The 19,512-nt window shown below is 36.6% G+C and overlaps 2 protein-coding genes across 15 annotated transcripts in view; one reads left to right on the plus strand and one right to left on the minus strand.

Moving 5' to 3' along the window:
* SLC4A10 (solute carrier family 4 member 10) overlaps nucleotides 1-9,010 on the plus strand; it is a 185,536-nt gene extending 176,526 nt beyond the window's left edge. For 8 of the 13 annotated variants that reach the window (XM_031505429.2, XM_031505427.2, XM_031505428.2 and 5 more), the window contains 3 exons: nucleotides 437-504; nucleotides 2,184-2,300; nucleotides 5,268-5,781. In XM_031505429.2, the coding sequence (XP_031361289.1) occupies nucleotides 437-504; nucleotides 2,184-2,300; nucleotides 5,268-5,274 (192 nt within the window). In that variant the 3' untranslated portion in view covers nucleotides 5,275-5,781. The other 5 variants (XM_031505431.2, XM_021528558.3, XM_021528552.3 and 2 more) reach the window with 3 other exon arrangements.
* Nucleotides 9,011-10,959: 1,949 nt separating this feature from the next.
* The window catches only part of DPP4 (dipeptidyl peptidase 4), a 39,956-nt gene continuing 31,403 nt past the window's right edge, over nucleotides 10,960-19,512 (minus strand). For both annotated transcript variants that reach the window (XM_077784996.1, XM_077784995.1), the window contains exons 23-26: nucleotides 18,382-18,446; nucleotides 13,310-13,382; nucleotides 12,993-13,066; nucleotides 10,960-12,135 (exon numbers count right to left, since the gene is read on the minus strand). In XM_077784996.1, coding sequence (XP_077641122.1) covers nucleotides 12,037-12,135; nucleotides 12,993-13,066; nucleotides 13,310-13,382; nucleotides 18,382-18,446 — 311 coding nt within the window. In that variant the 3' untranslated portion in view covers nucleotides 10,960-12,036. The remainder of the gene's footprint in view (nucleotides 12,136-12,992; nucleotides 13,067-13,309; nucleotides 13,383-18,381; nucleotides 18,447-19,512) is intronic.

Below are 19,512 nucleotides of genomic sequence, written 5' to 3' on the forward strand. Positions count from 1 at the left end.
TTGGGTCTCTTGTTTCATTACCTTTCACTGAAAAATCAGTACTAAAATCAGTATTATCAGTATTAAAACTGTGTGTGCAAACTTAAATCATCTTCCTTAATTTTTTCATGTAAATATCAATGCATATATCCTGTTATCAGTGTTATTTAAAATTCATCACACAGTTGTTCACTCACTGTTAATAATTCTTCTTTTTATTGTTACAAAACAGTACTCTATTTGGCACTGGAAAATAACTGGAAAATAACTGGAAAATAACATCTTTTAAAATAGAAGGTTTTAAATGTCAACTATTTAAGTAAAAGTTGAAAAGTATCTTACTTTAAGAACTTCAAATAAATACTTAACATTAAAGAAAATGGAAAGATGATTCAAGTACACATTTCATTTTTCACAATTTCATATCCTGTCTTAGGTCTAAATTCCTTTTTTCTAGGAAGAACAAAGTATGTTAGCAATGGAAGAGGAAGGCACTGTTCAGTTACCACTAGAAGGACATTACAGGTAAAATATACCTTTCCTCTTTTAGGTGAGTTGCAAATAAATAAAATAAACATGCCACAGTATTCATAATGCTTACTAAATATCAGGAGGATTTTTTTGGTACAGATAGGTGAACTGAACCACACACTGCAGCATTTAACAAGATCTGCCCTTTTCTAATCTTTCCACACAAGCTCACATTCCCTAGGAAAAAGACACACTAGTTGGAAGTTTTCCATTGGACAGGGCTGCAGGATCAGGCTGTTCTCAGTGGACTTTGGCTTCTGACATGCACAGTAAAAAGAAAGATGTAGAGCAGGTCAAACCCTTCAACCTGATGCAAGCAGGGAACCAGTAAAGGTTTTGAAAATGCTGCAGAAAAACTAGGTTCTTAAAGTATTACATTCTAAAACATTCTGATTAAATCCTGTTGTGTAAGATAATAAGTGAATCAAGAGCTGTCCCAGGTAGATAAAGCATAATGCAGGGCTGACATGACTAAAAAAGCATGAACATCTTATGTTATAGATAGTAATAATTAATGTTGCCAGCCCATGAAGAATGAATATAATTTGAAGTTTTCAGAAAGAAATTATTAATAAATGATTTGAAATATCTGGTGACAGTAACTTCTGCATGAATGTGAGTTCACAGGAACATCATCTTAGAGTGGCCTTCTCCCTAACATTTTAACACAAAGTTACTGTAATGTCTCCTAATGCAAATCAGGAGATTTGTAACTTTGTCTCTGAAAAATCCCAGCCTACTTCTTTTGATTCATCACACAACTAATAGTCTGGTTCTTTTCTTGTTTTGTCCATACCTTCTTGTTGTGATTTATATTAGCAATATGTAGCTTAATTTATCTTGCAGTGTGATCTCTATCGATCTCCTTTGTGTGTTGACCTCGGTAGAGTTGCCTGGATAATACCTGACTCTCTGTGCTGTAAGAGTTGCAGTTAAAAACAAGTCAAAATAATGGAGATTAAAGTGGTTCCCAAAACACACAACAGCAAGCTTACTGAGGGCTTACTGAATGCCAAATATATGTAACCATGAAGTCAGGAATAATGTACAGGCAACCCCTTAAAACATTTAAGACTTTATTAAGTGCATAAATACATGTTTGGAGCAGTCCAGGTAAATCAAAGAGCATAATGGCTACAAAGTGCTACTTAAGCCTACTGATTAGTTTGTTTTATTGTGACATTTTTATTAGCTGTTAAATTAAATATTTAAAAATATTTAAGCTCTCTTAAATATTTCATTTTGTTAAGGCTTTTGATTGCTTCTAAAATAGTTTTAAAAGTAGGTAGAGTTTCAGAGCATAAGCAGGACCTTTTGGGATCATGTTTAATCCAGTGATGCCACTATCATGCTGTGAGGTCTTGGGCAATATTTAATATCACACCTCTTTATTTTTCTCTTGTTTATTAGTTGGGAGCAACACAATAAATTTTATTGATGTTACTGTGATTAATTGCTGTTGGAGGAAAAAAATACTTTAAAAGTACTAAGATGTTCTGAGAGAGTATTTAAGTTAACTGTTCAGGACTTCTGAAGTTCAACATAATCTCTTAACTTACACTGCACTTAATTATTGTCATCACTATCAGTTTTCAAGGACTTTTATTGAGTTAATAAGTAACAAGGCTGATTGCTGATTGTTTTATTGTGTATTTACTTTCATTCTTCTCTAGAGATGACCCATCTGTGATAAACATTTCTGATGAAATGGCAAAAACTGCTGTGTGGAAGACATTGTTGATATCCTCAGAGAATGCAAAAGATAAGGAGTCAAGCTTTCCTTCTAAAAGGTCTTAATTTTTTTAACTTCATTATACTTTATATATTGGTGTCAAACCAATATTAGAATATTTTGCTAGGGATCAGAAAGATTTTTAGCATTTTGCAGTTTTATTTCTTACGTCCAGTCGTAATATTCTGAGCTCAAAACACAAATTCACTACATATTTAAAAACATAAATCACAAATATTTGCATGGTACTTAGTTGTGCTCCAGTGGAAAATGAAGCTGAGCATGCCTGATGCTTGTGTAATGAACCACCAGTCTCCACCTGGATATTGTATTTGTTCTGCTTGCTTTTGTTCTTTCCTCTTGAAAAAGAAGTGATCTTCACTGCCCTGGAAATAGCTGTATGAAGAACCCAGTACTCTGAATGCAATCTAATAATATTTGGAATGAAAATAGTTGTATGGTTGCATCATTTCTTTACATTTTTCTGCCTACTTCACTTGTACTCAAAACAATTAAATAATTTTAGATTTTAGTCCAGTAAAATGAAGACGTTATTTTATCTGTGCTACAGAGTTACAACAGGAATAAGAAAATATTAAATCCAAGCGCAATGTGATTTTCCAAGAGAATTTTTCCCTCTGCTTCCATAAATTTAAAATGTAATTATTTTCTATTTAATTGTTTTGTATCACACTTGTGTCATAAGATCCCCTTCCTAATCACTCTAGAAGCTGATTTCCCAAAGGTAAGACCCTGACCCCAACCTTTTCCTTGATTGTGTCTTCCAATTCAAAATGGTGTCACCTTGGAACCCAAATGAGTTGACTTTGTGTAGTTTTTCAGGGAGACAGAATGAGAAGAAATTTCGAATAAGAATGTAAAGTGTCTTCACTAAAGTCTCAAATATTAGAATTTGAAATTTACTCTTTATTTAAAATAGTGTATTTAAATAGTGTAGTGTATTCAAATGTCAAACTGAATTTATTCCTAGTAATCTTTTTTAAAATACAGAATTATACTCTGCCCGTTTCTAAATATATTTTTCAAAAGCCCATGTTTGAAACAGCCAGTCATTGTTTCAAGGTGAACAGAAGCAGTGAGAGAACACTTGTAGTCATAGCGTTTCTTAATTTTGTCACCCCAAAATGGCATGCTGCCTTTCAGAGTTGTTCCTTTCCCTGAACTGCACGAACAAGACTGAGCAGTTGATGACCAGGAAACCTTTACTTCAGACACCCATGGAGCAGCCCACTAATGTGGTCATTTTAATGGTATTTCACTGACAGTCAGAATAGCATAGTTGATTGTTTGCCTTCCACCCTATACATGGAGTGAAAAGGATCCTGAAAGGTCACTGAAATCCACGTGTGCACAGGAGGAGGATGTACTGGAGAGTTTTCTTACGTCAAGTGCCTCTGCTGTCCAGGCTGTGAAAGCCTGGAGAAAGAGAAGAACCTGACGTGGTACATTCACAGCCCCTGGGTACACAGGAACTGTAATTTTCCTGGTGGATGTTGCTTTCTTTGGTGATATGATAGATGATGTAAACTTGACCCTCTGAACAAAGAGCATCCACACAGATTGTGGCTCAGATAAGAGATTTGCCCTTTAAACTACAGTGAAATAAAAACTGGTTTCTTAAAGGTTTTATTTTTAATCTGTTTTTCTATCTTTGCTCTTGAAAACAAAGACTCAGGAGAAAAGATTTTTTTGGTTTTAGATGTGAGTGTCCTGCTGTAAACAAACAGCCTTAAAGACTCTGAAACCCTGCATTTTCAGGTGCTCTAGTTTGTCTCAGGTTCTGAGAGAGGAGCAGACTCAAAGAGCTTTAACCCTGAAAAATTTCCTTTCTGATAAGCAAAGCCATAAGCAACTTTAATCTTAAGTCATATTAGGGATAGAACTACAAAAATATTATAGAACATAATGCATGTATCATTAAGTGAGGCTATAATTCAATCCTAGGTAGTTAGTGAGGAAAAAAAAAAAGCTTGGAATGGTAGCAGTTGTAAAGATAATTTTTGCAAATTATGAAGATCAGTATTAGATTAACAATTTCCACAGTGAAGGGTACCTTATCATAGAGGGGGGAAAAAAAATCTCATTTTGAAATAAATTTTACTAATCCCTTGTGAAGTTCAACTACATAACATTTAGTACTTCCTTTCTGCTGTCAGTTCTGCTTCCTTATATCTCAAAATATTATTAAATTGTGATAATTAAATTATGATAGTATACTATGATTTTATGTAATGCCTTTTATGCAAGGCATCAACCAATTAACAGGAAGTTACTCATAGTAATTAAACACTGGGTTGACTTGGCCAGTTATAAACTAAGATCATCTACAAAAAGAGATTTTAGACAGGAAGGGTTTATACAAATGACTTCCCAGTGTGATGCATGATAGTTTCTATCACAAGATGTGCCCTGGCCCTGATTCTGTGAAGTAGCATCGTGTGAGAGAGCTCTTACATGCCAGGCTCCTGAATGTTTTTACCTGTCTAAAGAGAGGACTTACAAGGATTCAGTCAAGCTGCCTAGCCATACAGGCACCTGAACTTCACAATTTTCCAACTTTCATTTTTTTATTATTAAAATTCTCAGGGACCTAAATGTTTGCCTTTGAGCCTTTCTTGGTAGAACAGAACACCAGTGCACCTATCTGAAGCACAGCCTTCTTTGGTACATGTAAATAGACATTCCTCTGTCTTTGCTCATAGTATTAAGCCCTTCAGAGAGCAATTTCAAAGCATATGCAGATCTGACCATGGACAGGAGATAGACTTAGCTGGTGTTTTAAATATTGGAAAAAGAGGCATCTATCACTTAGCAGATGATATGAGTGAGTTCCCTTTTTGACCTGAAGATCTGAAAATCTCACATCCCAGACCTTCCTGCTCAGGCGTGTTAGGTTACTCCCTTGGTAGGGAGGAAGAGAGCTCCAACTCCTTTACAGATCCACCAGTGACGTGTTTTACTGGAAAAAGACTGGACTTGTCCTTTTTCTTTCAAATTTCTCAAGGCATTAAACCCCACATCTACAGGAGCTGCCCAGAGATGTGAATCCTAAATAGAAGGAAGACTTTCCTGGTATCACAGAGGCACCTAAAACGTGGAAATATTATAGACTGTAAGGCATACAACACCTCAGTGTTTGCTTTTACTAAGCACAGGTAACTCCCTGCCTGCTGTACTGCTGCACTTTTAATTCACCCCCCACCCCCAGAATTTGTTTGCATACCCTTTGTGTGCAGAAAGTGTAACGTACCCAATTCTATCACTGTTCTACAGAAGGTGACAGGTTTGGCACTTGAAGTGGCAGAAGTTGGTATTCTTTAGCTATTTCCATTAACACCTCTGGAAGCTGCCATAGGCATAGAAGTAAGCTTTGGCTGAACTGAATTGTATCCTTAAAGCAATTTTTATGTGAAGAAAAATGTCAAATGATTGTAGAATTGTGCATGAATCGCCTTAAGAATTTGAGAATTGATCTTGCTTTCTTTAAGCCTTGTGTAACTCAGCCTATTTCTCATTCATTCTAGTTAAGGAATTATTCCCATGAAACCTGGTAGGTTATGTGCTTGCTGCAGGTTTGTTCTCAGAACCATCTGGTTTTTTTTAGATACCCTGCCACTCTTTGTTGAAGGCTTGATTTGCCTGTGTTGTGGAAGCCTCTTTACATTTTCATACTGTGATTGAGACTCATTGGAAGAACATGACTTTTTATTTATTTACGCTGTTGTAAATTAGGACACTCACAAAAAATCATCTGCTTTGCACGTATATTGCTTTCTGTAGGCAAATCAACATTGTTTTAACTGGGGGAAAAAAAAAGCTGAACCCAAATTTGAGCTCTGGTTTAGTGTTCTGAATGATATGGCTTGTGTCTGATCTTTCAGGCTTTTTTTTTTTTTAAATTTCTTATAATGTATACATGAAGAAGTTTGTTTTACGCTCTACATGGGGAATATTGTCTCTCCCCAGCCTCCCCAGACTTCTGCTCTCCCCAATCAAGACTGAAAGCCAAATATTTGTTGGATATTGGCTTGCACTACTCTAGTTCAGAAACATTCCTTCTAAATGTACAGCTGAACAAGAGAATACATTTTAAAGACAAGAAATACTTACTGTGACCTTTTGTTTGTTCAGTTTAAAAATGTGCTGGTATTGTCTGAGAACTGTACCATTACCATTTTTTAGTAAATTAAGTTGTATTTTCCAAAAAAGAAAAAAATAAGTGGCTATCTTTGCATGCATGCTGTCTGTCTGTACATCTTAAGTTCTTTACCTACCTTGTCACTAAAATGCTTCCTGATGTCTTCTACACCATTCAGCACAGAAATTTTCACTTGCTTTCCCAGTTTGTGCCATGAAGCATGAAAAATAAAGTATCTGTGCAATGTTGGTTTTCAGGTAGATTACATATATATAGTTGTGTGTGTGATAGTGCTACCATAACTCTATTTTTTTTTGTTTCCCCTTTCGTTTCCCAGTGCTGAAATCAGAAAAGAGAAGAAAGCTGACTCAGGGAAAGGTGTTGACCGGGAGACTTGTCTCTGACTTGCTCTTCAAGTAATTTTTTTACAAATGAATTAAGAGTGCCACAACCACTAAATATAAAATATTTACCTTGTAACTTTTGTCTTTCATCTCAAACTAGCACAGGTAATGTAGTGCAATACTTGTCTCATTCCACCTTGTCTACCTTGTCTAGTATCAATGTAAATGTCTGCAGTAGCCAATGCAAAAAATCTTTGTGTTTGTTGCTGATCTTGGCCATTTATCAGTATTCGTATCAGAAATGTAAGAAGCAAATTTTCTTTCAAATTCAACTTTCCTGTTAATAGGTTTGTACTGTATTTTGCTACTTTTTCTGTGTGAAAATACTTAATAATCTTGATTCAAGATGAACTTGAAAACCCCTGTTCCAATTTTTTTTTTTAAATCACCTAACTAGTAAATGATTTCAGGACACCCAAACTGATGAGCAAACATTAAGAAGTTTATAAAATAACAACTGATCTGACCCTGTGAATAAACTAACAAGGATAATACTTTCCTCCTTCATCTGTCCGTCTGAAGTCATGGATTCAGTTTTGCAATGTGAATTGCAGGGTCAGATTCTGTATTTGTGAAGTTTTCCTTGATTTAATACAGTGTATTTAATATTAAAATTTGTATGTAACTGGAACATAGTCCTATATATATATAAATATATATATATATAAAATTATATATTAAAACATTTTCTCACCTTAGCTAAAGAACACCACCACATCCTTTGATGTGAAACATGGGTACAGTATTTCCTAAAATGCAATGTGATTCTGGTATCTTATCTTGTATTGTATGAATGTTGCCATGGTAGGCCAAACAAATGCATCTTGTCATGAATCAATCCATTATTTTATAATAGGGAAAATTTTGTAGATACAAACTATACCCCACATGCAGTTTTATCGTCTGCCCAATGATCTTCCTCTTTATTGCCTAAAGTTCAGCCACATAAGGGAGGTATTTATATTGTCTTCTCTCCACTAACAGTTGTAAAGCTCTTCATTTCAGAGATTGTGTGTAATACTTAAATGGGTATCCTGCTGTTGTTTTGTTACAGCTCTTTATTATTCCATCAAGTACATATTGATTAAAAGATAAAAACAACATTGCAAAGTAAAATGTGGCTATAAGGCTATTACATTTTTTGTAATGGATGTTGTTATTGCCTGATCCTTCAAGCTATTCTTTTGTGTAAAAGACTACAATATTAGGTATTGAATGAATAGGGATGTGGAGCTGAAGTTTTATTGTGTTATTTGGAGTTCACTGATTTTTAAATTTTTTAAGATAAATTTTTAAATTATTAAAATGAAAGCAAACTATCAGTATTATGTTGTAACTTTGAATCCTAAAAATAAGAATTGTAGTCTTGAAATCTTTGTAAGAACTCATCCATAGGGCTCTAACACTCCCCAGCTTTCCCAAATATGCTAATTTTCTATACACTCATTAACAAGTTTTCCCATTCAGCACATTTAAAGTATTCCAATATTTTTGTGTATGTGAGTGTGTATGTTTCAATACTTTAGCCATAAATAATTGCATTTTGCTGCAAACTTAATAGGGTCACTGTTCTAAATTTACCTTAGCATTATCAAAGCCCATTAAAAGCCATTTTTATGGAGAAAAAAAAATCTAATGGACGCGAAAAAGGATTCACATCTAATTCAATGTTTTGTATATGTAAATTTAGGAAAAAAATTCTGATGCATTAAGGTTAAATGCTTCGTTTTGTGTACTTGATGATAAATTGTAAGATTCCAATTGTTTTAAGGCTAGTATAGAAGCTCAATACTGGTTTGTCCTGAAAGCAGCCTGATGGTGTTTTAACATGTTGCTGACTTTGTTACAGATAATGTATACAATCAAAATGTATTAGCTTCACTTGACCAACTCTTAGAATATTAAGAAATCAGTGTATTCAATGGCATTCTGTATTTCTGTTCAGTATTTCAGAGTGGTTTTATTTTAAAACACTCTGGTTTTGTGTGAATTTAAGTGCTTTTCCAATGCTAATCTTAACGTTCTGAAATCACACACAATGTAAAGCAGATGTAGTGCTATATTTACTTCTAATTTCATATTCCTGGTCAAAATTACTCAACTTCTTGGATGTAATTTATTACAAAAGTTTATGTGTACATGTGAATAGACTATTGTGTTTTTCACAATTAAGATATGTTATGTGAAAATAAATATTTATCCTAACTAATTTTCAATTTTATTTTTGTACTGCAAAACCCAGAAGAGGTTTGCAATACCATGTGATATTTGAAATGGCTACCTGACCTGAATGGGCTTCACAAATTAATGAGTGGTAGAGCCCAGCATGGCTCCCTTTTCAAGTGGAATCTCACTGAAACATGCAAGGCTGTGAGTGCTGCTCCCTGGGTGGAGTTGGTGGTGATGCACTTGGTCTGACCTGAACAGTAAGTGTGACACTGGGGGTAGCTCAGAGCTCACTGGGAGAGAATGGGAATGAAGCTCCAATTTACTACTCCTGAGTTGGTCCCCCTTCCTCCTGAGAGAGATGATGCGGACAAAGCAGGAGTAGTCAGATCTTTTTAGAGATCAATAGGTACGGTCATACATTTTAAAATGCTTCTGCTCTTCTCAGAACCCTAAATCTTTGCTACTGAAAAACTTTAAGGCGATGAATCACAGTACTACATATACAATATTGACTCCATCTTACTAAATCCCTTTTGAGCTTTTTCACCAATTACTAAACCAAAGCCTAGAAGTCTCCTAGCCTAAGGCTAACAGTGACACCTCAGGCTTCTGCTGCTTCTGTTAGGATTTTACACAAAGTGTATTGTACAATAAACTTAAACATCCATTTCACATAGGAAAAAAATACAGAGAAAACCCGTAATTGGTAGGTGTGCAACCAATTAGCATGTTTCAGTAATTCAGGCACAACTGACTTCTAGCCTTGCACATTAATGAAATGAGCTAGATATTTTCTGTGGCCTCAGTTTAAGTTATTTACCTGTGCTCATGCAGTTCAAGAAAGTTGTCAGGTCCCTGGGGCAGCTCTATCAACCTATTGCCTGCATTATTTTTGGAGCTGAGGGAGTTCTACCAGAGTGAAAAATTAGACACTGAATTGATGTTAATTAGGACACTTACTATAGCAATGAAATTTTCTTTTGTTTTAATAGTTGTATCATTAGAAGCATATTTTAGAAGTTGCTTTCCAAAGATAATTAGCATTGCATTATGTAATGCCTTGCAGATAAGACAGTTAAAATGGGATGATGTATTGAGAGTACAGAAGAGTTTCCCAGTGAGATGCTAGAATCATAACGTAGGTCAGATGCAAAGAATTGCATCTTAATGAAAGACTTAGACTGTATAATTTCTAGTTAATTTTTAAAATATTTATTTGATTATAATAATTCTTGCACTTATCTAATGAGAGCCTAGTGAAAGTAGTTTTATGGCTTACAGAAACACTTTTTTAATGTTAGTATGAGTGATAAAATTAAAAGAAATCCTAATATTAAAAGAAATCCTTGCATACACAAGCCATATCATAATCTTTTTTTATAACCTGTCTGTATTGCTGGGATCTACCATATACTGATACAGGTTTCTTTGCCTTGAGTCAAAAGAATGGGAGATGTGATGATAAAACCTCTTGGAGATAACTGACAGCCTGTAATCCTGTAGAACTTTAACAGTGGTGCCAGTCTACATTAGAGCCACTACTCCCTTGAACCCAAGATGGTATTTGTAAAACTCAGCTCCAGTGTGTTTAAAAAAAATGCCAACAAACAAAACATCTTATTTTGTGAGTCAAAGAATTGTTAGTTTGCTAAAACAAAATCTGATTTTCTAGTTGAGACTTTCTCATTTAAGGACAAGCTGAACAAAGTGTCTTAACATTCCTCCCCATGCTTTATCTGTCTGCATGAGTACTTTTACATTCACACCTAATGTCACTAATAACCCACAATACAGACATAATCAGATGCTGGCATGTAATACCAAGAAGCTAAGTGTTAGATAATCATGTCACACTCTATTACATGATACCATTACATAAAATCAGAAGCTTCACTGTAAGTCATCCTCAAAATTAATGGGGATTTAAAAAAATTCTTGTGTTCTTTTTCTGAAGTAATATTTTCAATGATATGGACTACACCTACTTTCATAAATTAATGTCTTTATTATTATAAAGCAGCACAATTTTTAGTACAAGTGGATTGCATTTTTTCCATGTGAAATAAAGAAAACTAATCCTCAGATTAGATGGAGAAGCCTACCTGGCATGCTGTAAAGAAAGCAGGTATTTATTGGTAGGCTGTAAGGGAAAGCAGTTTTGCCAAAGAGCCTGTTCACAGGAGAGTGACAGTCCAGCCCTTGCTGTAAGTGACTGCTAGTTCATATTGTAATGTTCTATGTTTCAGTGTAAGAACCAGTTTCTATTCACCAGAACATGAGCAACTTCTACATTAAAAAAATGGGGACTCTTGTTCCCAGAGGAGATTTTGCAGTGCAGATTCCCAATGTAGCAGCCATTTTTGCTATAAAATAAGCAAAATATCACAGTACCATATGATAGCACACAAAGAAATTCAGTGCCATTGGTTTGATTAGGTATCATTCAAAATCTTTGGTGAAAGTTTGTTATGTGCTTGCCCTGCAAGAGTTCTACAACTGTAATACAAAGGATTGCAAAGAAAACACACTCACTTCAGGAACTGCAGTATAAAGTATTTCAATCTGCACATATTAATATTGCAGTATTCCTGATACCTATTTTAAAATAATAATTATCAAGCTTTACAAATTTCTGCAAAAACATTTCTTCATTATTTTCACAGAAATTTCCCCAGGGTTCATTTCATTTTTGATGGAAACATTATTATATTTTTATTCTGCAACCAATTGCCATGTGACATTTTATCATTCATTTCTCTGATACACAAACTGAATTGCTTCTCTTTTAGACTGAAATATCAAAAGGTAATTACTCAAGCAAGTACCATGCATCCTAGAAGTCTCCAACATCATTCTGGTGATGTTAAGACCCGATTAAATACAATCAATAAAAATGCAATAGTTGCTTGGCAACAAGAATCATTATAAAGATTAGTATTTCATTGTGTACACTGGTATCCCAAGAGCTGACTCTTATCTCATCTTGATTTATACTGGCTCAGAGTACATTATCATGAGAGCTTTCTGGAGAAGTACCATCACTAACAGGCAAAATGCTGGTGCTAGTGCAGTGAGAAACACTGCTTTATGAAGTGACTCATATGGGTATAAATATGCTTATGTGCTTGACCGGAGATGGAATGGTCTTTGTCAGTGTACCACTGTGTGAAAGAGAAATACAGAGAGTGTTAGTTGCAGCTACATCTAAATGATATAAATCAAACATGACAGACATAAAAACCTGTGCAGCAATTTAAAATGATCCTAGCATGAGGCTTTCAACATGAAGGCAAAGACATGATGAGTAGGAAGCTGCTATGACACAAGCACCTTCTTTGCACGTGGGACATGCTCTGTTTTTATGCTGAAGGTGTAAAAACAACATGTGGCTTGTCCACATCGGGGGCAGATTCAGCTGTTCAGTTATGAGGGGTGCCTGACCTCTCTCTCTGTATGTCCTTTGAGTTTGGCTGAAGGAAAACCATGTGCTTGGCCTCCTTCTATACATCAACCTTTCTAGCACTGCTCCCCAGGGTCTGAGAGAATGTAGGAAAGGAAGAGCTTGCACCTTAAGTCTGAGAACTTCCATGCACAACATAAGAAGTAGCAAATAACTGCTTGTCTTACAAGTACAGTAAATACCAGACATGATGGACAGGTTATCTGGGATTTTGTCAAAGCCAGTCTTTCCTTTTATCCTAGTAAGACCCTTATCCTGTAAGACACTATTCATTGCACTTGGGTATATTCAAAGCTTGGGACTGGCTGCTTGTCCGAGAACACAAAAAATTTAAGAAAATGAAAGATTAGGTAAAAAGGATCGAGTATGAGATGGTATGGCTTTACAGTTTTTCTAGTGCAGAAATAAAATACATGCTTTATGTTCATGTTTCAGTTACTGAACATGAAATGCAACTATATGAACTTTCATTTAAGAAGGCAATGAATTTATATATTACCACAGGGAGCTTATGTTATTATTCTCATTTGTATAATGATAAACAAAACAGAACCATACCATTGCCTGAAAATCCACTTCAGCATCAACAAGAGCTTTGGAAATCTGTGCTGCTTGCTGAAAGTGAACATTATCTGAAAAGTGGAAGAGGAAAAAGGTAAACAAAAACTGCTTCTGTAATACTCTGGGGGAAAATCAAAGCAATGTACACACTAAACTCCCCAGCACTGCTCACTGAAACACAGATTAGTTGCAAAAATCGGTATTATTTTATTGACGAAAATGTAACAGCCTTGCCCCTTCATGCTTTTGTTTTGTCAGTAGTAGAATTGCGAACCTGTCTGTAATACTAAAATGTCTAATTAACTGCAACTCACCATCTGCTGTTCCATGAATAAGGAGATATTCAACTTCCTTGAATTTTTCAGCTCTGGCCATTACTGTTGAACTCTGAAATTAAAGGAAAAAAAAAAAAGAAAAAAGGTGCTATTTATTAGGGTATGACTTGCTACCAGCTGAATTTGATTCATGTTGACACTGTCTGGGGTCCTTCAGCTCAAACCAAGCACAGCCCTGCTTACCCCCCTCCGAGCTGCCATGGGACACGGTCACACATCCAGGGGCTGGGTGCCCCCGCCCAAACCACCCCACACCTCCGACAGTGTCACCAGGGCTGCGGCGGCCAGGGAGCGGCGGCTGCAGCGGGCAGCTCTGCACTGAGGTGCACGTTCAGTCCATGGCCAGCACGGTGGCAGCCTGCAGCACCGTGTGCCACAGGGTTCCTGTTCGACTGCACACAACTTTAAAAAAATGTTTCCATGGCAACAGTGCACCCTGTGAGAGCAAGGAGGAGATCTTGCAGAGGCTATGCACGTTATCTTCCCCACGAGGTTCACCTGCAGGTAAGGCACCAGAGCCAATGCTGCCTCAGTCTCCAGTAAAATTGGGCAACAAGTTTAGACCAATGTGCTCTCCAAATATGAAGGAGAAATGCCTGAACAAAAATCACTAGACCAAACCTCTAAATAGAAGTCAAGCTACATTTTGGGAATGGAAACACGATACAGTAAGGAAAAGATTAAATAATCAGTGACTATGATTAATCAAGAAATTTAAAACATAGTAACAGCATATTCCCTAGAACATTCTGACTTGCTGCTGTGATTAAAGAATGAAGACAGTAAGGATTGCAGGTAAGATTTTTAATTTGGGCAAGGAAAGGGAGTAGGATGGTGCTCTGCCATGAGCAGAGGACGAAGAGAACAAAAGGGACAAGACATTTTAGGCTTAATAAGACAACCAGTTAATCTGGCAAGAAAAAAATACTAAAAATTATGAACAGAAGAATTTAGTGATTTGCTTTTTTTCCTCCCAGCTGTGTATCCTTGCACAAGGATTTGCATTTAGTACCCCAAAAAGTCAAATACATTACACTGCAAAGACACAGAAGTGTTCTGATGTCCTTATGTCTCTTGTACACTCACAAATCTTTAAAGCAAGTACAAATATTGAAATTCCTTTTTTCATGGCAGAATAGTGTTTCAGAATCCTTTCATACATGAAACGAGTTCTGTGTATGTATTCAATGAAATCTAAAAACCAAGTTCAGCAGAGAGGGCAAAAAACCCCCACCCTCCACTCTGTAACATTGCAGTTGCCCCCTTTTGATAGTCAAAAGCTAGAGAGCACCAGAAATCCAGTATATGGAAATCCACCAACAGTGGAAGCATGACACTTTCCATTTTGATTATTTGGTGTCATGGAGTAAGAACATTTAGCTAAAACATGGAGAGAGCACTTTGATGCACTGAGGAGCACTGGCAAACCAGCTGACCAAAAGAACAAATGAGAAAGAAATGGCCCAGTGAGATAAAGACAAAAAAAAACCCAACAAAAACAAAACAAAAAAACCCCTAAACCAACCAGTATCCTTTGAGTAAATAATTTTCCACATGTGCAGAGGGAAAATTGATAGATCACCTTGCTACGCTTTCTTCCAGAAAAGCAATGCTGTTTTAAGTAAACCTTCTGTGAGTGGAAGCCTTATTTAAGCTACACTTCTGAGAACTTGACTTGGCAAAAGCCATTTTAGAAAGAGGATGTCACTATTTTTCCTATTCAGGAATTAAATAAAGTTATTTGTAAAAATACTTCAGAAAGAAGAAGCATATGAGATACTTTCTCTGCTTTTTTATACTTCACTTGCTGTACTTACAGTCAACATGAAGAGTTCTTTCCCTAAAACATGCTTTAAGGACACAGTACCTTTGTGTTCTTAAAGAAGGTTGCAGGATGGGGAGCACTCTTAAGTAGGCACAGTCAGACAACAAAGCAACAGCAGCTGAACAAACCTTAACTGGACAGCAAAAAAACACAACTTTATTTCCCACTTCTGTTTTATAGTTACACTGCTGGGACAAAGGCTCTGAAAAGGTAACGTGCACAATACTTAGAATTAGGCCCTGCTGAGTGTAACTGGCTTTTCTAAAGATCACACAGCAGTCAACATTTTATCAGCACTCCACAAACAAGTTAAGGTTTGGCTGAAATTGAAGGTCTCTCTCCCTTTAGCATATTCTCAGATAATAGAACAAATGTCAAATCAGTACAAGATGGCATATTTACAAAATTGTACCCTGTTTTGCATAACCTAATGATGCAGCAGTTCTTAAGGACTGAACATTTCAAATCTGCTAGAAAAAGATTGCCAAATCTATGACTGTTTCAAACACTTGCCAAAAGCATATCAAATTCAGAGTGAACTGCAAAATAATGTTCTCACAAGTTGAACAGTCTCTTCGGTATGCTTTACATGGCTACTGCGTCTGACCTCCGAAGCTCTGCCCTGATTCAGTCTCTTTTGCATCAGGATGTTTATTCCAGGCCACCAGATTTCTGCCATTCAGCCTAGGATTGTATTAGGAGCACCACCCATGTTTGCTCCTCTCTTTTACAAAGCTCTAATTTTTAATAGTTTACAACTACCTTAAAAGACACTGAACATACCTAATTAGCCCACTTAGGAATGTGAGTCCTCCCTCAGACTTGATTCCTGACAAACCGTATTTAACATCTCAGATTCTCTGCCTTCAATAAAGTAAAACCTAATGTCACAGTAATAAAAAGGCAGGATGTACCCCTCTTACCACAACTAATTTCTTTAGTCTATATATTCAGTCATTAATAATACTTTGCATGTCAGGAATGTGCCTAGCAGTGCTCATCTTCTCTAAAGAGGTGTGTACACCATATCTCATGTCTTCTAAATCAGGGTGCATACTACAGTTTATGAAACTTTTCACTTTTCATGCCAGCTTTACAGCAATGCAGCAGGATAGAGAATATATGATGCAGCACACAAACCTGACAGCACAGAGTTAGCAGTGTAAGCTTTAACAGCTTCAGCTGTATGTACTAACTTTCAGTACAGATTCTGCACTCACCTCAAAAAACATTCATTTCAGCAAACAGCTCTTGTCAGTGTTAAGGGGCCAGGAGGCTGGCTATTGGGACAGGGACAGGAATCAAAGGGGCTGTAAGCCAGGAGCATCGTGGGCTGAAGTCAGTGAGGGTCTTCAGCAATAACAAAATCGCACAAGACTGTCACTGAGGCTCTATGAAAAACAAGAAACTCACTTCTCAAGCTACCCCACCCTCCAGGTTAAAAGTAAAGTCCGAGTACTGTGTTATTTGGAGCTTTTTACAACAAACAAGGATTTAAGTTGCATTTTCCTTTCTCTAGGAGCAGCAGCGAAGTGTGACAATCTGATCTAGGCAATTACTCCTCCTCCATCTAGCCACCATTCTCCCCAATTAGTCCTCTGAGTAACACATTTGAAACCTTTAGCTCTTTGGTACTGGCAGTTTCAACGTGGCCATTGCCAGCAATGGATACCATGCCAAGAAAATCCGACTCCTGGCTTGAAAGGATTAAACAGTCCTCTGTTGCCATCTGTGCCGTGAAGCTGGTGAGTGACTTTGTGCACCCAGAGCGTTAACGTTCGTTCTGCACAGCGACAGTGACTTGTATTTACACTGCTACCTCGCAGACCTCCTACTGTTCCCAAGCCTTAAAGAAACACATTTGGGAAAAGGCAGGCAGGCGCTGCAGGCTGCTGGTCAGTTCCTGCTGGGCCCAGTAGCTCAGTGGTTACAGAGTGAGACACAGACACGGGACCAAGCTGTCCAGCAGTCACTACCATTGTCCCCAGTCTTGACCAGAATGTCTCATACAGCAGCTGACAACACTAGAGTACTGTAAATAAATGTCAAACCACATGTTTCAGTACATATATGTGTGTATTTATATGTTTTATCATACTTCTAAATCAATGCAACTCCCACCCTTTTTTCTACCCATGACACTTTTTTAATGCACACAACAGCACTGTCTTCTACCCTGCTTACTAACCCAAACACAGAGAATGCTCTATCTCCTCCTCTAACACCAGTGTTTGGTTCCAGTATCGCCATGGCTGGTCTGTAAAAGAGTTTTCTGTGAAACATTCCAGTAACCAGGCCACAAAGTACCCCTCAGATTCCTCACAGTTATCCCATAGCTTCTGTACTTTCATTTTGGCCTGAAGTTTAACAAAACCTAACAGAACGTTCCATTACTTTGCCCTATGCCCAGCTACCTGTGACTTCAAAAAGCCCTTGAGGCAGCAAAAATCATCTGGCACATGAAGAGCAAGTCAAACAATTAATAATCATGCTGTAACAAGGATGAACAAGCTACATGCAATCTGCTTTCAGTATGACAAATGCAAATTCCCTCACTCCTGTGCAAACACTGGTCATTTTAGAACAAACTTTGGACACCCTCTGTTTATGGAGATTGTGCCAACATTTCAGTCCTGACACTGCTGGCTCTCAGTTGGTCTGCAATTTGATATGATCACAGTACAGACAGATTAGCCTACCTGTCAAAGTATTCTAGTATTGAGGAAATTTTGCTTTCCCTGGAAAAAACCTGCAGATTCCTAAAGCAGGGAAGTTCACACAATACCCATTTAAAAAAAAATTACATTTCAGGAAGAATGGGAGTACATTTGTTTTTGTGAAAAATGTTTAAGATAGAGCATACTTTGCTCATGAACATATAAATTTTAAAACAAATTTGTTTCTTGGTGATTAGAAGTTTTTACAGCTTGTTTTACAGTCTGCAAAACAGTCAAATGGAAGTGCATGTAAAAAAAAACCCCAAAACACCAACACATCAAACAAACAACAGAAACCCAACACCATTCACCAAGAGGAAGCTGCCTTGTGCAAATCCAAATACACGAGATGACAGCCTCTAACAGCACAATGCAACAGTTCGAGCTGGAATGAAGAAACAAACTTATTTCTCCCCACAGGGAAAGAACTAAACTGTTTAAAGAACAATATAACAGTTTAGAAATGAAACAACAGACAAAAAAATTAAATAAAGTGATTTCTTTCTTACATTATAGTTCTTCAGATTATCATTTTCTGTAGGAAGGCCCATGTATCGCTCTGTGTATATTGAATCTGAAATTAAAGAAATCCCAAAATTAGAATCTGCTACTTAATTTTTAGCCTGTCTACCATCAGTTTTATCCATCAATACAAGCAGTAACAATGCATACTGGAAATGAGGTTTTCTACAATGAGGGGTGTAGGTAACCATCGTTATTCAGAATAGTTAATCTTCTTGTTGCCATGGACACCTGAATGCTGAATATTAATATAGTACTTTGTGTCAGTGTTTCCTTATTGTTATTCTTTCAGTAATCCTAAAAAAATGACTGAAGATGTTGCAGTGAATAACTAGCATCTGAAAAAAAAAAAATCCTATTTATTTTATCTAAATGCTTACTACCAAAAATCTATACTATGAAAATATAGTAGTATTTTAGGATTCAGCTTGGGTGAAAAAAAAAAATATTTTCCACGTATTTTTTGCCATTTTACCTTTTGCAGATTTGCAGCTTTGTTTTAAACCGTACAAATGAATTCTCTGCTGCCATATTCTAATGTCCATTTGACATTAGAGTTGTTGCACTGGAGGTTTTTTTCTGCTGAATATGTATGCCTCCACAACCCTTAATTTAACTAGGTAAAAGTGGAATTTTAGAGATCTTGATAATTAAAAAAATATTTCCTGTCATACTGTAATATTCACATCCAAAATATTATGAAGACATTGCTATGTTCCCAGCAGACTACTGCTGTCTGGCAGTATGATCTGATCTGCTGAATTAGCTATTATACAGCCTCTGTGCTAGTTGCAGAATGATAAATTATGCCTTCTTTAGCAGAGGTTTGCCAGGGAAAGCCTTCCCTTGAATGTTTTTGGACAAATAAACATGAGGAAATGTTAAAGTTTGTTCAGATTGTACCAGCACCTATTTAAAACTACATAATTTTTTTAGTCTGGGAGGAGGGCCGCTATAACTAGCACATTTCTATCCTCATGCAACCACTTGAAACCTTATGCTCTGAAGGCTTGAAGCATGTAGAGACTTGTCCGCTTGATCAGGTTTTTCTCACATCAAGCTATTCTCAAGATGAATTAGATTTATAAAATCCAAATTTTACATGCTAAAATAACCCC

This window comes from Lonchura striata, chromosome 8, assembly GCF_046129695.1.
Source record: "Lonchura striata isolate bLonStr1 chromosome 8, bLonStr1.mat, whole genome shotgun sequence".
Classification (NCBI taxonomy): domain Eukaryota; kingdom Metazoa; phylum Chordata; class Aves; order Passeriformes; family Estrildidae; genus Lonchura; species Lonchura striata.